Below are 18534 nucleotides of genomic sequence, written 5' to 3'. Positions count from 1 at the left end.
GCGTTTGTGTTGTCCGCTTCTCTACTCTTGTGTCCTGTCTGCACGCCTCACCTCTTTTTTTGCATAATGAATCCTTACCAACTAGCTCAAATTTCTGTCGTTCTAAACACAAGTGAGCCATACTGCGTCGAGTTGAAAGATTAGCAAGATTTAGTGTCCTTTTCATGAGGGCTAGACGGGAGTAGTAACAAAGTATGAAGCACATGGAGCAGTTCTGAACCAATTCTACAGTTTGTGCAACAGAGTTTTTACTATCTCAAATGGCAGAGACATGTTCAAGCTTGGGGGTGAAGAAGATTTTTGTACAGTAATTTTAACGATGTGGGCACCAGAGAAAAATTACGGTGAAGAAACCCAAGCATGTATAGTTAGCTTGGTTTAACTTACATGCTTGGTTACGAGGGTCGCCAGTTAGGCTAGCCGTGGTTGCTCAGTGGCTATGGTGTTGGGCTGCTGAGCACGAGGTCGCGGGATCGAATCCCGGCCACGGCGGCCGCATTTCGATGGGGGCGAAATGCGAAAACACCCGTGCGCTTAGATTTAGGTGCACGTTAAAGAACCCCAGGTGGTCAAAATTTCTGGAGTCCTCCACTACGGCGTGCCTCATAATCAGAAAGTGGTTTTGGCACGTAAAACCCCAAATATTATTATTATTAGGCTAAGCGGGAAAGTGCAGCACAAAAAGCGGTTTGAGCTAAAAGAGTGAAAAAGCTAAGTGCATGCAGGGCCATTTCTTGTCTGCTAGCAGAGAGACGGACCAAAACTCTTTTCAGTTTGGTTTTCATTTCGGTTCACTGAAGACAGTTCCAGTTCACCTATGGAGCAAAAAAAAAAACAACTCAAAGCAGTTCGAACTGGTTCAAGTTCAGTTACACCCCCGAAGAATAATTGCAGGAGAACAGCACAAATTTATGTTGCACAAAAACTGAACACTGCTGCAAAGCTACACTGAAAAATTATGCCTGTTTGCTCTTCAGGCCGTTGGTAGTTAAAAAAGAACTATGTAAATCCAACACCAATTCTGGAATATATGTGAATGAAGCTGTATTGAGGGAGTGAGAGAAGGAATTTATTGAGGAAGTGCAGATAGTCCTCATGCGTACTACTGTGCCCAGAGTGAAAGAAAAAAGAGAAACAGTGGACTGAGGAGTAATGATGAGGATATGCCGTATTGTGAGATTATCTCCACGATCGTGTTCGAAGGGTCAATTCACAGCCTTAAGTATAGACCTATGTTAACTAAACATTTTAAGAGAACCCTGATGGCTCGCTTCATTGATATGTCCGGTTAAAGGCACAGCAACACTTTTTATCTGAATGGCTTGTTACTAAGTCGTGCTAAGAGACCAACGCCTGCTGTTCCCAGTCATACTGGGCGCAAGCAACGAGTACATGTACTCCACTGTCTCAGGTACTTTGCAAGCATCATAGTTTGGAGAGTCCATGTGTCAGATGTGATGCAAATATTGTCGCGTTACTGCAACACTTAGTCTGCCCGCTGATGCAATACACTGAAAACCGCACTAATGGCACTGCTACACTCATCACGGGGAGATGGTTTGTGTTGAAAAATGAGGTAGCATAGTTGAGCCACAATTGTAGGCAATGCATAGGTGAAAAGCTAAGGCTTCAAAACAAGTGGCCAACCTGAACAGAAAACCACTATTTTTGTGCTTTTGTCTAGAGTGCGTAACATTTCGATTTAGAACCGGTTTGGTACCGGTTCGATACCCTGCCTGCTGGGGTTGACAGCCTCCCGCCACAGCGCTCATGAGGAAGGTGTGATGACCATAAGCACGCTCAAGTTGATGCCATGGTGCGCAACTTATTTGTTCATTTCCACCCTAATGAGCTTTGTTCGCCTAGCCAGGAGAGAGTTCAGAAGGAGCTGGAAAGGGAGTGGGTATGGCAGTATGAACGAATATTTAGTTTGTTTATACTTACAATGAATGACGAACAGAGGCTTGAACAGAACTTGATTTTGAAGATGGCTGGTATCAAAATTGCACTGCCTTGCAATGCATGTGCAACATGCACATGAGCCCATAGTCTAGGCTTGCGGCATTCTGATAGTACTGGCAGGAGAAGCACGATGGAAGCAAAGTTAAAGGTTTGATGGAAATCCCTTTGATCAGGAAGAAATGTTGTGAGGCGTAGAAAAAAAAAATTCACCGTTGATTATCATACTCTCTAATACAAAATTGGAGCACAGCTCGAGGTGTTTTCATTTTGCGATGTATTAGCTGGTGCGGACGATCTGTCTCATGCGGCACGTTGCAAATGGAGCCAAGTGTGGTGCGACTCACAGCGGCTGCCGCAGAGACCTCCCTCGTGCAGCATGTTGCAAATGGAGCGAAGTGTGGTGTGACTCACAGTGGCTGCCACAGATACCTCCCTCATGCAGCACTTTGCAAATGGAGCGAAGTGTGGTGCGACTCACAGCAGCTGCCACAGAGACCTCCCTCATGCAGCATGTTGCAAATGGAGCGAAGTGTGGTGCGACTCACAGTAACTGCCGCAGAAACCTCCCTCATGCAGCACGTTGCAAATGGAGCGAAGTGTGGTGCGACTCGCAGCAGCTGCCGCAGAGACCTCCCTCGTGCAGCACGTTGCAAATGGAGCGAAGTGTGGTGCGACTCACAGCAGCTGCCACAGAGACCTCCCTCGTGCAGCACTTTGCAAATGGAGCGAAGTGTGGTGCGACTCACAGCAGCTGCCGCAGAGACCTCCCTCGTGCAGCACGTTGCAAATGGAGCGAAGTGTGGTGCGACTCACAGCAGCTGCCACAGAGACCTCCCTCGTGCAGCACTTTGCAAATGGAGCGAAGTGTGGTGCGACTCACAGCAGCTGCCGCAGAGACCTCCCTCGTGCAGCACGTTGCAAATGGAGCGAAGTGTGGTGCGACTCACAGCAGCTGCCACAGAGACCTCCCTCGAGCAGCACTTTGCAAATGGAGCGAAGTGTGGTGCGACTCACAGTGACTGCCGCAGAGACCTCCCTCATGCAGCACTTCGTTTTCATATATGGCATCAGTGGATGCGCCCGCCACATGCCTTATCGATGGAGTCATCGGTCAACAGACGACGGAGGGCTACTCTGGCACCATCTTATAGCCATTGTCGCCGTAGAGCCTGTCTTGCGTGGCACTACACTTATGCTTTTGCCATACCCTCCTCCTCCACTTTCCTCTTCATGCTCTTTTCACTGTCGCTGTCTTTTATCCCCTGCTGTGCTCCGTGTTCACTCTTTCATCTTTCACTGTGCTTGTTCTCTCAGTTATGATGAAGTACCAATGCTCAAGACAGGAATTGGCGTCCAAGAGCTGTGCTCTAAAAACTCAAGGTACTGCACCGCCCAAAAGATGGATTTAAAGGGGCCCTGAAACACTTTTTATCAAAGTCGAGAAACGCACTTGAAGTGAAAATAGGCTATTTTTAACATAATAGTTTTCTATTTTCACGTAATGAGTTCGTCTCATTTCCCCTTTATTAATTACTTCCCTCCACCTTGCGGGTTTCCGCAGAACTATTACGCCAAAACTCTTGCGTTTGCTTCGAGTTATCAATAAATTCCGACTTTGCCCTGCTATCTGCTAGCCGCCTGGCTAGCTCAGATGGTACAGCAGCTGCCCCGGAAAGGTGGTGGTCCAGGGTTCGAGTCCCAGACCAGGACGAATTTTTCTTCAATTGTGAGGCTTTTCTTTCTGGGAACCCGTATGTTTCCTTTGTAGCAATTGCTACGATTGAGTGGACGTCCCATTTTCCCTTGATGAAAATGGGCTATTTCAGAAATACTCTGCTGCAAAAAGTACTTCAATGCATTCAGCAGAAGCGCAGTCACTGGCAATCAAGCACGGCCTCTGCGGTGCTTCCACTCTTTCAGTGCCTTGCAGTGCAAAGGTTACGGCAGAGTGGTGTGTGCCCACAGTGCTCTGCCTTCTAAATGTCACCGTAGTGTGCAGTTCAAATTTGGTTTTGGGCGTTAACGACAATGCCACTTCTGATTTTGGCACCTGCGACACGCTAAATGTAAGCCAAATGTGGCTGGCCTCAGCAAGCCAGAGTGCTCTTAGCCAGTGGACTCGTCGTGGCACCCTGTGGCAGCCACGGTATCTAGGCTACATAGCAGATGCAAGCTATGAGTAAGCGTAGTGCATATGCGCACCGTTTGCTTTGTGCACGACAAGGCTCGAGTACGTGCTTGCCCTCATACGCAGCAGTCTGACCATGCTACGTGGTGAGGACAGGCTTGACCGACGGATAGTAGCCACATCCAACTTGCGCATTTCTGAAGTGCTATCAATTAGACTGCCAAGGCGTCTACCAGGAGCGGCCACAAGTGGGTGCATATTGGCAAGTGTCACTATGGTCTGACCTTAAGTTCCACATAGATTGAGGTTAGCTGAGTATCCAAACTAGCCGAAATTGATGAGATCCGACGGCTACTACACTGATAAGCAGGCTGGCCAAAGTTTATTTTATACATGGGTTGCTGCGGCCCAGCGTGAGCAGACGAGAGTCGGCATCTTCCGGAAGTACATAATTATCGAAATTTGAAAGCACATTTTCGTTTTACTTCGGCCTGTTTATTGAACTTTGTAAATAATTATACACAGTAACAGTAGGAAGAAGTGCACTGATCCCAACACCCTTTATGATAGACGTATGCAGCTGCGTATGGGAACCCGTTATATGATGAAATAAAGCGTCCAGAAGAGAGCGAGGAGCAAGCTTGTGTTGAAATGCGAGCGTTGGAGAGAAAGGTGACTTCGCACTCTGCTTGCGAGCTACATGCTCTGCGCATGACTGAAAAACTTGGCTGCAATATTCACAGCAGCGTATGCCATCTGCGGACTATGTTTTTTTCACCAAGCCCAAGGGGTGGTTCAGGGATCCTTAAAGAAGACATTTTGGCTACCACACGGCGGCCTTGTTCACAGGTAAAAACGAAAATGTGCATTCGGACAGTTCGCTTAAACAGGCTTGAACACACGATGCAGGAAGTGCACATACAGTGATGGCAGATTGATATTATACGATTCTTGGCATTTGTGCCATTATGTGGGTGTGTCCTGCATACTACTATACAATGGTTAGTGATACAATGGGTAACCTGCTCTGTTTAAAAGACTTTTGATACTATTAAAAATCAAAACCAAGGCTGACTGCAATAAAATTAAATGTAATTATTAATTTGTTGCATGCAGGAGAAAACGAGTTTCCGTATCACAATTATACAGGTTTGATTGTAGCAAGAACACATTTTGGGGGGCTGAATATGATTCTACATTTGTGTTGTGGGTGCAGGAGGGTACTCTATTGTCAAGGGGGTGGAGGAGGGTCAGCTGCCTTTTACAGCCACCCTTAAACGCTAAGGAAGACATCTAGGAACAATAAACACTCAAGAGGCAATTTCGAGCAAGTGATGATGCTTATCACTCAGAAGCCTTTCACTCAAAATGGAGTGTTTCTGGCTGAAAGTTGGTGACCATAATACAAGAAATGCTACCAACACTGATAAGAGGGCAGGCACAGCCAGTCCCGAATTACACCAACAGAAAGACAAAGAGGCGGTTTATTTAGGCATCGCTCTTGCCAAATTGCTGCTGCTCAAGCAGTGTTTGTGAGGCCATGAGTAGGCGGTAACGAAGGCGCAGATTGCGTGAGCGCACGTGCAGGTTGACCAACTCCACTGTGTGCGATGCTGGGAACCAGCCTCGTGCCCCATCTCGCAGGCGCTCCCCTTCATACCAGCCTGCAAAGAGAACACTGCGTTTGTGGACACTGGAACAGAGGCTCACTCACAACTAATTTCAGCAAATCGCATCAGTATGCACCAAACATAGACCCTCAGATATGCATATAATGAGAGGATTTCTCCGGATCAAACCAAGTTCAGTTTTACACAAGTTCACAAATGTTTCACTCATATTTTATATTCAAGAAATACTTTGCTGTGTAGCAGTCAAACATCTGCGCATTGCTGTAATCACAAATTTGCAGTTCGGAAGGCATGATTGTTTCAGTATGCTTCACTTTCCATCTAGCTCCAATTGGCAGTTAAATAATAGTGATAAAAGAAAGGCTAGACCACATTCTCAACGATAGATAAGTGTCAGTATTATGCCTTCTCTGAGAATATTGTAAAAACAGGATTCCTGTGGTCTGGGTGCATCACTGCCAAACCACACCGAGTGCAACTATGCTTTTCTCCATTCAATGTCTAGGGTAAATGTAACGATTTGTGCAGGCTAAAGTATGTTCTCCTAAGTAACTTTAAACAAATTATTAAAGAAACACGCGAAAGCAGGGTGCATGGCTAAATGAATAGAGGAGAATGACGAAGGATGGACGGCCCATGATGTGAAGAACAAACAAAGCCATCATAGTGCATCCAACAGCGATATCCTCATTACGATACATGCAAAAATTTAAACACATTTCAATTTTCTGGGTTTTAGTTCAAACCATAGTAGCTTTCAAATGACAACATCCAAAATAATCTAAAGCATGTTGGTTGGGATTCATGATAACACAGTGCAGCGCAACTGGATGAGGACAGAGAAGAATTTTGACAGTGCTGTGTGCGAGCGTCTCTGTCCTCGTCCAGTCGCCTTGCAATGTGTTAATTGTTAATCTTTTGCTCAAAAAAGGAGTTTCAGAATTAATATCGCTAGAAGTGCAACATGAACATTTCTTGGCTCAAAGATAACATTAGAACGTTTTACTAAGATAAGATACCACAGGCTTGTATGAACTCACATACTTTTTTAGTTATTGACATGTAAATTGAAGGAAGTCAGCTTCAACTAATCCAAAAAGAAGCAGGCTATGGAACTCTGCAAACACTGGCAAGTTCAACTAAGGAATTATGTTATCAACAATATTCTTCATTCACGCGTGTCTCCCTTAAAGTATTACCGCCATGGCATTTTTCAGTTTGCATTTTTGCACTAAGTGAAGGTCCTGGACCTTAAAGTTCTAAAAAAAAAAAAAAAAAGAAAGAAAAAAGGAAAGAAGCAAGTTTCAGAGTGCCCCAAATAATCGAAAGAGGCCCTGAAACACTTTTTGAACATGATAACAAAAATGTTGCTGATCTGCAGACGAGGCTCCTGTGAACATGTGAGCCAAATATTTGTACTGCAAGCAGCAGGGAAGTGTAAAAAAAAAAAAAAGCATCGCCTGCTCTCTCTCCTTTGAGACGTCGTCAGCGGCTAGGTCACAAGCAGCCAACCAACTGGTATTGGCAGATTTCCTGATTGGAAGAACATTATCAGTAATGCGATTATGGCTAATGTGCAGTTAAATAAATGAATATATGTGGTCTTCAATCTCAAACAGACCAAAAAGGTATTTCCTCTTTGCACTTCTGGTCTACACACAACAGCTGCATATAGCTGTGTCTGCTGCACATGGCCTCACAGATAGCTCTAGTGTAGTGCATAGCGTGGATACTGTGGCCGCCACTGGATGCCACGACGAGCCTTCTGGCCAAGGTCCCCAGATAAAGGTTGCTTATCTGGGGGCCTTATCTGGCCATAAAGTCACAGTATCCGACCGCTGACAAATACATGTTCTGATTGGGCTCTGTGGGTGACATAGCTCCAGCGGCGTAGCAACGTCAGGCAGCCCAAGTGCCAATCCTTCGTCAAGAGAGGACCGTACATGTCTGAACCGGAAGTAGCATCGCAAAGAAATAAACAAATGAAAATGCCCAACTTTTGGGCAGGGCCTTGCCTCCTTTCCAACCCTCCTGTGTAGCTTCAAGTGTCATAGGTGCAATAACTATCTCTCACCCCGCTTATACGACTTGAAGGAGTCAAAAGATTTTTGAAGCAGGGCATCTGTGAGGCCATTGCATGATTAGTCAGGAGAAAGGTAGCAGTTTTGCTCTAAAGGCGAAGCATCGACTGTGATAGCAAATTAGAAGACAGCTATATGAAATAAGGAGAGTAGTTTTATCGGCCGTACAAACTTGTAAACATTCGCTTACTAACTGAATTAACCAGCATGGCATCATGCGCACACAAGCAAACATGAACACATCTCACAAGATGATGGCAGAAACTTGTCAAAATACTGGAGTGAGGCAGTGCGGCAGTTGCAGCAAGAGAATTCACCTTCACGCTGGCTCTCGCTTCAACGCGAACTAAGCGGCGAAAACACAGCGGACATGAAACCATCAGCACTCGCCGCACTCTATCCTCCTTCGCAAATAGCTTTCACGACAGGGTCAGTTATACAATGCGCGCTAACGATCATGTCTGCTAATCATTACATTGCTACGTGCTGTGGAAAGAGCTCAAATTTCAAACCAAACATTGTTTGCCCTTTTCCTCGCAAGTGCCGTGCTCCCAGCCAGAGGGGTGATGTGTGCGCAAGAGCATGTATGTATACATGTATGCATACTACATACATGTATGTGCTGCGACGTCACTCATAGTTACATGCGACTTCGAGAATTATTCCAGGCAACATTTGTTACTTGTGTAATCTATTGCTTCAATAGACGAATTAAAGTTTACAGAGATAATAAAACACACAAACCTAATGGCTGCGTGTTATTGTTTTACTTTGTACTGTAGCAAGAGAGATGTACTTCCGTTTCGTCTACTTGTCCCCACATCATTCAGTCACCCGTGCAGACAGCGAAACTATGTCATTTTCTACCATGTTCCAGCACGTGGTCATGCTCTGTGATCCATTTGTGTCTGCCTCAGTGTTTGTGTGGCACTGACTTATACTGCAAGTCAGGTGTCCTTGTGTACAGTCTGCAAAATTGTGCACTGCAGGAAACGAGACAAATGCTACAGCTCACATGCGACACCATCAGCGGGTGGAAGTGAAAAAAAAAAAAAGAACGTAGGGCCTGTGACGTATGCGTCAAGCGATTCTCGAGCTCCAGTATGGGGGAACGCAGGGAAGGAACTTCGCTTGCGGAGGCTAGACGGAGCAAGTAGAAAGGTTGTCTCTCTTGGCAGTGGTGCCCACCTCCTGAAATCATGGGTTCGCAGCACTTAAATACTTATATCTCGGTTATTAATGAACCAATTTGAAAAATTCTTGCAGTAGAACGCTCCCTAAAATGCACGTAACAGCTTCCAGCATATAATTGAAATTTTCTATGTGGCCTAATGAGGGGCCATTTAGACAAGCTTTCCCAGTTAGTAATGAATAATCTGCCACTAGGTAATGGTAGCTTTACTTTCCAAACCAGCACAATTGCTCAGTATTTGCTGCTTACAGCTTTCTTTTATGCTCCTCTGCAGAAGCGGAGGACACATAATTTTCATAACTGTAAAGCTAGCTTTATTTTTAAGGGGAAATTTTGCCCAACTAATGGCAGCATAGTCATTTTTGCAAGAAATATGCACAAGCGTAGTTTGCTCGCGTTATTAAATTGAAAAATGTAGATGTGGCTCCCTCATGGTGAAACTATAAGCAAGAGACAAGTCCCGGCATGTGCAGCTAGTGCTCAGTCTTCAGTTGGGCAAATGTGCCGTGCGGACAAGTGCACTTGCCAATTGTATGCTCATGCATCAGAAACTGCACACATGCATAAGTAAACGCCACAGGCAGCATGCTGAAGCAATCTGGCATGTGCTTGTCTCAAAGAGTTTTTGCACAAGACTACCAGCATAACAGCACAGTTCTCCAAAAGCTCAGTTTCTGTTGTTGATCAACCCACAAAAATGTTGAAAGGATGTCATACCTGCCACTTTTTATAATTTTGTCGCGAAACGTCCGATTGTTAAACCACGTTTATGATTGCCACATTGATACCAACAATTTCATTTTCTTTCACACCAGGCTTTACAGTCACTGAGCAAGTTTTCACTGCGCCATTTTCTGGACCAGTCGATTATGCAGACCTACCCATGCGGCAGCAATACCCACTTATAAAAGCAGTGTATAATGACAACTGAAATTATGGGCACTGTCATGAGAATATTTATTGAATAAACTTTCAAAGCAGTTGAAGTGCAGATAATTCTAGCTGTGAAATATAGAGCAAATGCCAGCAAATTTTTCATTACCAGCCACCTTGAGTACTGAAACAATTTCTAACTAAATTATGGTATTTTTTGGCAGCAACCATATTATTTTTCAATATCTAAGATTGGCAGGTGTGGGACGTAAACATCACCAGTGATCAAGGCTGTTGTACAGTGCATTACAATGTAACTAAGTGAAATTGGAGCACACTTTCATTGTTCTTTGTTTGCAGTCATGCAGTCATGGATGGGCATTCCAGCTAAGAGGAAAGGCATTATTTCAAAAACAGGTGCAAAAAACACCGATTGCCAAATGAAATGTTTCTCCACAGTGGCAGAATTCATATTGACACGTGTACTATCGGGCGACCACGTTTCGCCGCTTAACAACTGTAATCGCACAGCGAGGGACGCGCCTGCATGTATCCGACGTTTCTGGAAAGTTATCGATGCTTCTACCCGGCTGTCTGCTGTCGCCGAACCTTGTGTTATCTGATTTCATCGCGTAACGCGAATGGTGTAGAACTTTGTGGAAGGCACGCGGGTCCGAACGATTAGTCTGGAACATTCGACGACTGCTCTATAAAAGCGGACGCGCTTGACCCGCTGATCAGATTTCCGACGATCGCCGACCGTGTTTGCCGCTATCGTTCTGCTATAAGTGTAGCCTGTTTTGTGGGCACAGGTTCGCCCAATAAAAGCTAGTTTTGTATTCCACCGTACTGCTTCTTTCTTCACCGTCACTACTACGTGACAATATGGTCATTCTATTTTCTTTCAAGGATGAATGCATGTCTTTTTGTATAGGCTTTTAAAATCATGGCGCCGTAAGAATTCCCCCATCTTTCTGTCGTTTCACGAGAACTGAACACTCTTGGGCACTTTGCTCTGCCACACAGTGAACAACATGCATAAACAACACTGACCGTCAGACATCTTGCGGAACACATTGACCACGTCAGCCTCCTCCAGGGCCAGTTCGTCAGGCTGCCGAGGCGCGTATGCGTGCCGGCACTGCACCTGTGGGCAGTCTGCAGAGACCAATGCGGAATCGTTCACTCCACCACTTTTTCTTTGCTCTGAACAAATTTGTCTGCTCCAAGTTCTTTATTCAGTAAGGGTGTCTGCTGGCCAAGATGGTTCGTTGTGCTTCATGGACTCATATTTTGAAATTTTAGACCCACACGCTCTTAGCCCGTAGAACACTTGGCAAGCACTACGGTCAGAAAACACAAGATATTTTAACTCAATACCAAAGGCGGTCTCAAAATGCCGGACATGGCATTGTCAATATTATTGCATTGGTGTTGCTAATGAATGAATAAATGGCAGTGCTGCAAGTGTTTTTTCAGGATGCATCTGCAACAACTGCAAGAACAAAGTGGGACAGTGCATTGTGAAGTTCGTTACGTTGAGGTCTAACTGTATTGTCTTATTTACAAGTCCACGCTCTTGCTTTAGCCCAAAAGAATTCGTAGTATGTACAAATGAAAATAAATAAATAAGGTAATTCTTTACTGCATCATTAATGTACTTATCCACTGAAGCATGGCACGCAATGACAGTACGCTGAAACTCTCGACGTAAGGCATTCTGCCCCATGGAGAGGTGGAGCATGCACGGTGGGCTTAATGTATCATGCAAAGCTACAAGTCTCAATTGCTGCGCTACACATTGGTGTAATGCGGCTAGTGACGCAGTGGCCTGGGTTTGCCCAAAAGGTGCTCTGTAAATGTGAGAAATTTTGTTCGAAATAACCGTTGCGCGGTTCTAGGAGTCTGAATTCACAGGACTTCTTTCCTATTCAAATCATCTGATCAACTAATTGATCAGTTCTAATTATCCGTCATAAGAGATTTCGAATCACCATGATTTCACTGTAGTCAGCACAACAGTTAGTTTTCTGTTTTTGTTTTTTTAAAGGTTTGCCCAATGGCATAAACTATTAAATATAGAAATGCGGGCCAGTTTCAGCGATGTACATCAATAGTGCTGAATGCTTGGTCCCATAGAGCCAAGAATCATAGTCCAGGTGGTCTCGTGGGACGAAGGCCCACTGTTTGCAGGTAGCAGCGCCGTATCTGGTTTAGGTCAGGGCATGTCCACAACAGGTGTTTGATTGTAGCTGCAGATGCTCGAGCTGAGCAATATATGGGCAGGTATCCCCAAGGGGTCCACGGAGATGTGGCCAGGCATAGGTGACTGATGGGGTAAGTGCCACCCCCACAAGGAATCTTCGCAACACCATCTCCTCCTGGCAGGTAAGGCTGCCTGGGAGGTTTGAACCACACGGTGGACTTAAACCTCAAGTGGCACAGCAGAGGAAATCACCCTGGGGGTCACATGGGAAAGGTGCTTTCAAAGTTAGCGGCAGTTCACTGTGAGTAGCAGTGTCAGCTTGTATGCGAGCAGAAAATATTGTCGGCGTATATAATGCCCTATACGTCCGAGATTGCTGCCAGGGCCCACCCGAGGGGTAGCATTGCGAGGTTAAAGAGCAACAGTGCAAGCACTGAGCCCTCCGTCACTTTCCACTTTGTGTTGAAACTGCCGGTTGCATGTCCCGCCATGCAGATGGCAAACATCTGTTGAGTTAGAAAGCACTTTACGAAATTACAGACAAGCTCGGGTAGTCCCACTCAACGCATAATGTCAAGTATAGCAATGTGGCCAACCTCATCCGCTTTGTGCACATCCATGGGTGCATCCGGCTGCCTGCCAAAACCATGCCAGTAAGTGTTCCAAGTCCCTCTTCTATACCCAGGTGCCAACGAAGCCTAACTTGTGCAGGATGATACCATTTAAATTGTTCAAGCCACCATGTTATTTGCGAAGCAAGCATATTCTCAGTTAATTTGTAGACCGTGGCGTTTAAGGCAACAGGGCGAACGTTGCAGAGATTAATAGGGTCTTTTTTTGGCTTGGGTATTGGTATAACCTATGCATGTGTCTAAGATGCTGGTATATTGCCTTCAGTCCACACGTGATTAATGTTATCCAGGAGTGAGACGAATGATGTCTCTGTAATGCTTTTGAACAATTTGTAAGGTAATCCGTCAGGTCCAGGTGCTGTGCATGGTCTCAACACATCAATACTTGCTATCAACTCTAGCATAGTAAGTGGTGGTGGGATTCCAGTGATTGCCTCTGGATTAAGGTGCCAGCCGACCATCGAAGGCAGGATAACAGGGCAGGATCACAATTTTCTAGATTGTTCCCACACCATAGTGTGGGAACAATGGCCAAGCGATTTGTCGCGCTGCGTTCAGCGGCATCTGCACAGAGGTGAGAAGCTCAGAATTCATCGGGTCGGGCTGACATTGGCCCTTCTATATTGCACGAAAAGAACGCCAGAGAGGGGGGTGTGCGTGATGAGGGTCTGAGGGACTCGCACCAATCCAGCCATCGTCCACTGTCGAGCCTTCGTCCGTGCCGACGAGCTTGTGCTGCAACACGGTACATTTGAATTTTCCCTTCTATCAAGGCGCACCGCAGCAAACTCAGCCCAGCGCCGAGTCGGCCAAAGATGGAACAGCTACAGATCTGGGGCCAGATGACCTTCATCTGCCTAGGACATCTGCATTGCTGAATCAAGTGCCTTTCAAAGAAATTCTTGAAGGTTTTGCGACGACAGACCTTGTATTATGAGCAATGCCTCCTGAAAGGTGCCCCAGTAACAACTCTGCAACAGCGACGAAGTCGGGAATATGTGTAGAAATTCGAGAGAGCAGGGGTATTAGCCACTTCCCCCAGCAGTCCTGTTCATGTCACCATCCGAATGCACCATACCCTAACCGCCATCACACAAGTAGGACAGAGATTGTGGGTGATCAGAACGACCTTTTTGCATTGGCTGCAACGTTGCTGAAAAGCTGGAAGTGCGCATCCAGAAATGTGTCCCAGACATGATTTCCACAAGCTGACGACGAGTTATATCCTGATGGCGCATGTGGAGAATTAAAGCCACCTGCGACTAATATAGGACACCCTGCGTGCTGAATTCGAAGAAAGTGAACTCATCCTAGTCTTATTCGGGCAGAGCAGCCAGTGTGTGGCTTGGCGTAAAATGACACCAGGAATACATACGTTTTCTGCAGGCAAACTTTAACTGTGACGACTTCCTGTGATTGTGAACACCATTTGGTTAGACTTATGGCACTTTGAGGCAGGCTTGTAAGCACTTACAGTTGAACCAGGATATATAGAATCTGAAGGGGATCACAATAAAGTTTCATGTATAGGTAATTTGATATATAAAATAATAGGCGTCGAGGCAAATCGTGGCTTATTGATTGATGCATCCGAGGGCTGCTAAGTCACTGCACGCAACTCTGAAAAAAAAAAAAAAAGAGCAAGCACACTTTACGCACAAGAATATTGCCAATCCTGGCTTGCTTGTTCTGCAAAATGAAGTTGAAAATGCTTGTCACAATCTTGTCAAGGCTGGCGAGGTACAAAAGCCGTGTGCCTCCCTTATGGCTGCAGACACAACAAGTGCCAATGCCAGTTCAGAGGCTATGCATGGACATGTTGCTGTCTCTTTTGAATGATCTTTGTCGCTGCTTGAGCAGCCTTCCTCCTGGGTTTTCGCGATGCTTGCCAGAGTGCCCTTGTAATCGAGATTCGCTATAGCTTGAACATTGCTATTGGCATTCACAAAGCTGTCTGCAGTAACTTCGGCCAGAATAATTTTTGTGAAGAGGGAGAGGTCACGAAACATGTTGTCCATGCATCCATTGTCTGTGGTTTCTTCCAGAAGTTCGTTGGAAGCCACCATATAGCCTGTCTTTCGGAAACAGTTGGCTAGTCTCCTGCTTCACGTCGTTCCAGGTGCCTGTGATCATTTGGATGGCCACTAGCAGGTCACTCTTCAGCTCGGTGCCCAGGTGTAAGTTCACCAGGAGCATCTCCAGGAGTCACCTCCTACAGCCAATCTTGAACGATTTGATGACTGGTGGTCAAGTGAGTGCAGCCTCACTGTCGTGTTGGGTGGGAGAAACTTGAGCGCAATGTTTTCCAGGTCGCAGGTGGTGTGATGGGCCGATCAGTTATCTACCAGAAGGCAAACTCTGCGGCCCAACTTGCCTGATTCGGCGCCTCATGCACGAAGCCAATTGGTGAACAGCTGACGTGTCATCCACACTTTCCCATTGAAGCCGTAGGGAACTGGGAGCTGCCCACAATTTCTGAAACAGTGCGGTGACCTTGCTTTCCCAATCACAAATGGCTTCAGCCTGTGCGATAAATCCATATTGGCTGCAAGCAGAACACCCACGCAAACTTTACTCATTTTTCCGCTGCGACAAGTGCTGGCCTGGAGGTTGTAGTCTTATATGGCAACAGTTGCCAGAATAGCCCGGTCTCATCTGTAATGACAATTTCTGCAGGAGAAAATGTTGTGCATATTTCCGGTCACTCCTCAGAAAGACAATATTGCATCTGCTGCATGCTAACAGCTTCGCTTTCTCCAGAAATGGCTTTACACACACTGCTGTGCTGGTTCTTGAACCTCTGCAGCCAACCAGTACTGTCGCTGAAGTTTTCCTCGCCGAGCACAGCAGCCAACCACTTGGCCTTACCTATTAGCATAGCATATTAGAAGAAAAAAAGGTTACAGTGACATTTTACTTTTACAGTGAAGTGGCTTGGGCCGCGGCACCGCTCACGAAATTTCATGCCACTCACCATTCATGCTGTTTCAGGCGTTGCTACTGACTGCATTTGGCTCACACCCGCCCATTTCACTGACATCCCTACCAGTTCCACAAGCTGGCGCTGCTGACTGGTTTCTGGACGACTGCGACAGCCCTTCATATCAGCAGTGTGCATTGCTGCCGCGTCTGGAGACTTTTGGCCTTCTGAACTGGCAACATGATACATCAGCTGACCACCGAACTTCTATATTCAGGATTTCACCGCCCCCTTGGGCCACGGCACCGCTCACGAAATGCCACGCCACACACTGTTCATGCTGTTTCAGGTTAGCTATTACAATTATTTCGGTTATCGAGATGATGATGTCCGCCTTTGAGCGGCTCCCCCACATACTGAAATATTTTCGCACAGAGGCAGTGCACATTTGGCACATTTCGGTTCCAGGAGGGGACATCACGACAAACATGACAAAGGCTCAGGAGGAAAAGCTTGAGCCTGTTTACGATGCTGTTCAAGAGGCTTGGGATAAACCGCACGAACATTCTCGAAAGTGTCCATAAGATCCTCACTATTCATACAGACTCGCAAAAAGAAATGCAGTATGTAGCTAAACGTGTGCAAGAACTTGAGCTTAAAAACCAGACAAATCCAGACCTGCAATCTGAAATGCAATCTCTGGTCAAACGTATGGAAGTTCTTGAGCTTAAAAACCAATCTATGTGCACATCAGGGGCTTCACCGAGTTGTACCCATGACCTGTCTAACACACAAATTAAAATTGATGATCTTGAAAACTATTCTCGCTATTCCAACATACTCGTTTATGGCGTTACTGACACAGATAGGGCTGAGCCCTGGGAAGACTGAGCATCTTGTTAAAGAATTTTGTTCTCAAAAACATGGTCTTTTTCGTCGTAAGCACGGACTCACCACATAGGCAGGTTTTCTGCAGACAAAGAGCAGCCAAATATTGCTAAACTGTTTAATGAAAAAGAAGTGGACACCGTGATGAGTATGGGCTTTAAGCTCAAAAATTTGAATTTCAGTATTTCACGTGATTACTCTCAAATCATTTGCGATAAACGCCGACAACTGCCAAAGTATGAAAAATCTGTAAAAAAAGAAGGTGACAAAGTGCGCTTGGTTTTTGATAAGTTGCTCATCAATGGCGTGTTGTATTTCTGGGATGCTGCAGCCAGTCGTGCCATTCCTGTGTCCCCATGAGTGACGCATGCATTCCAGCCCTTGTAAATTGACAGGCAAACCACCATCGCGGTCGTACACACAGCGCTGTGCCGACTCCCATACTACCTTCCTGTACATTAACATAAGAAGCTTCCTGAAAACGTGGCTCTTTCTTCACTTATTGATTGGTACTTTTCATCTATCATCACGCTTACCGAAACTTGGTTAAACAACACGATTCCCGAAAATATTATTTTCGTCTGCGACTCCGAGTTTAACATATCTCCACATGGGCCGTAGTAGTGGGGTTGTACTTCTGGCTGTTAAGAAAGTGATCACTGCTGTGTATGCTGAAGTCACGTCATACCTCGAGTCAGTGTGGGTTCATTTGAAATGTGGCGCTATGAATCTCATTGTTGGAGCAATTTACCACCCTCCTGACATGAACACCTCATTCTCAAGTGAATTCTGTGGAATGTTGGGCGAACTTGCTGTCCGGTTTCCGAATTCAAGCTTACTAATACTAGGTGATCTTAATTTATGGACAATTAATTGGTCCTCATTAACATCCCCTGCTTATGATCCTGAAGCTCAGGCTCTCCTCCATTATTGCCTCGATTTCTCATTGCACCAACTTATTTCTGAACCTACACCTCGTTCCGAAACTTCTGCCAATATTCTTGATCTTATCCCAACCAATAACCCTTACCTCTGTTCCAATATTGAGCACTTAGAAGGCCTTTCTGATCATTCTATTATCACCAGAAAGGTGAACGTCGTACCTCATAAAAAAATGCACTAGCAATAAACAAATCAGGTGCTACAACTGTGCTAATTTCGGCGAACTGAACGCTAAGTTGACAGTTCTTGCTAAGACCTTTCTTTGCGATTTCTTAACACGTTCAGTGGAGGTGAAGTGGAATCTGTTCAGAGACAAAACCTTCTTCCCTCATCGACAGATTCATACCCATCATCACTTTACCATGAACGAACACCACGCCTTGGTTTACTAGGCGTCTCCGATGCCTTAAAAAAAAAAAGGCGCCTTTACAGACAGGCCAATAAAAACAGGCAATCAGATTTCTGGCAACGCTACAAAGCATGTGATAGGAAATATCAGTTGGCATTGATACCTACTCGTCGCCATTTCTTCACTCATGAGTTGCCATTCATGTTAACAAGCAACCCGTGTAAATTCTGGCAGACAATAAACCCTTTCAATAATCCTGCCGTTAGTTTAACCAATGCTGAAGGAGGCAGTGTTCCTGTTGCTCAATGCGCTTAAATTCTCAATAACGCATTCACAGCAGTTTTCACCTTAGAAGAGGGCTCTGTAGCTCCTATTACTATGAATTATTCTAATACCTCAATGTTCAAAATAATTATTAATGAGAACAGTATTTTATCTTTACAAAGGCTACTTAAACCGTCATCAGCGTCTGATCATCTTGGTTTCAATATATGCGTCTGCAGAAACCCGCAAGGTGGAGAGAAGTAATTAATAAAGAGAAAATCAGACATCCACCCATTCGTAGCAATTGCAACAAAGGAAATACATATGGGTTCCTCAAAAGAAAAGCCTCGCAGTTGAAGAAGAATTCGTCCTGGTCCGGGACTCGAACCAAGGACCACCGCCTTTCCAGGGCAGCCGCTCCACCATCTGAGCTAACCAGGCATCTAGCAGAAGGTAGGGCGAAGTC

General features: G+C 45.5%; 1 protein-coding gene across 5 annotated transcripts in view; it reads right to left on the bottom strand.

Moving 5' to 3' along the window:
* Positions 1 to 5556: 5556 nt before the first annotated feature.
* Positions 5557 to 18534, bottom strand: part of Exn (Ephexin) — a 197379-nt gene continuing 184401 nt past the window's right edge. For 4 of the 5 annotated variants that reach the window (XM_075686831.1, XM_075686829.1, XM_075686830.1 and 1 more), the window contains exons 15-16: positions 10921 to 11025; positions 5557 to 5754 (exon numbers count right to left, since the gene is read on the bottom strand). In XM_075686831.1, coding sequence (XP_075542946.1) covers positions 5579 to 5754; positions 10921 to 11025 — 281 coding nt within the window. In that variant the 3' untranslated portion in view covers positions 5557 to 5578. The remainder of the gene's footprint in view (positions 5755 to 10920; positions 11026 to 18534) is intronic. The other variant, XM_075686833.1, reaches the window with a different exon arrangement.

This window comes from Dermacentor variabilis, chromosome 3, assembly GCF_050947875.1.
Source record: "Dermacentor variabilis isolate Ectoservices chromosome 3, ASM5094787v1, whole genome shotgun sequence".
Lineage (NCBI taxonomy): Eukaryota > Metazoa > Arthropoda > Arachnida > Ixodida > Ixodidae > Dermacentor > Dermacentor variabilis.
This window is presented reverse-complemented; position numbering and strand designations above follow the sequence as displayed.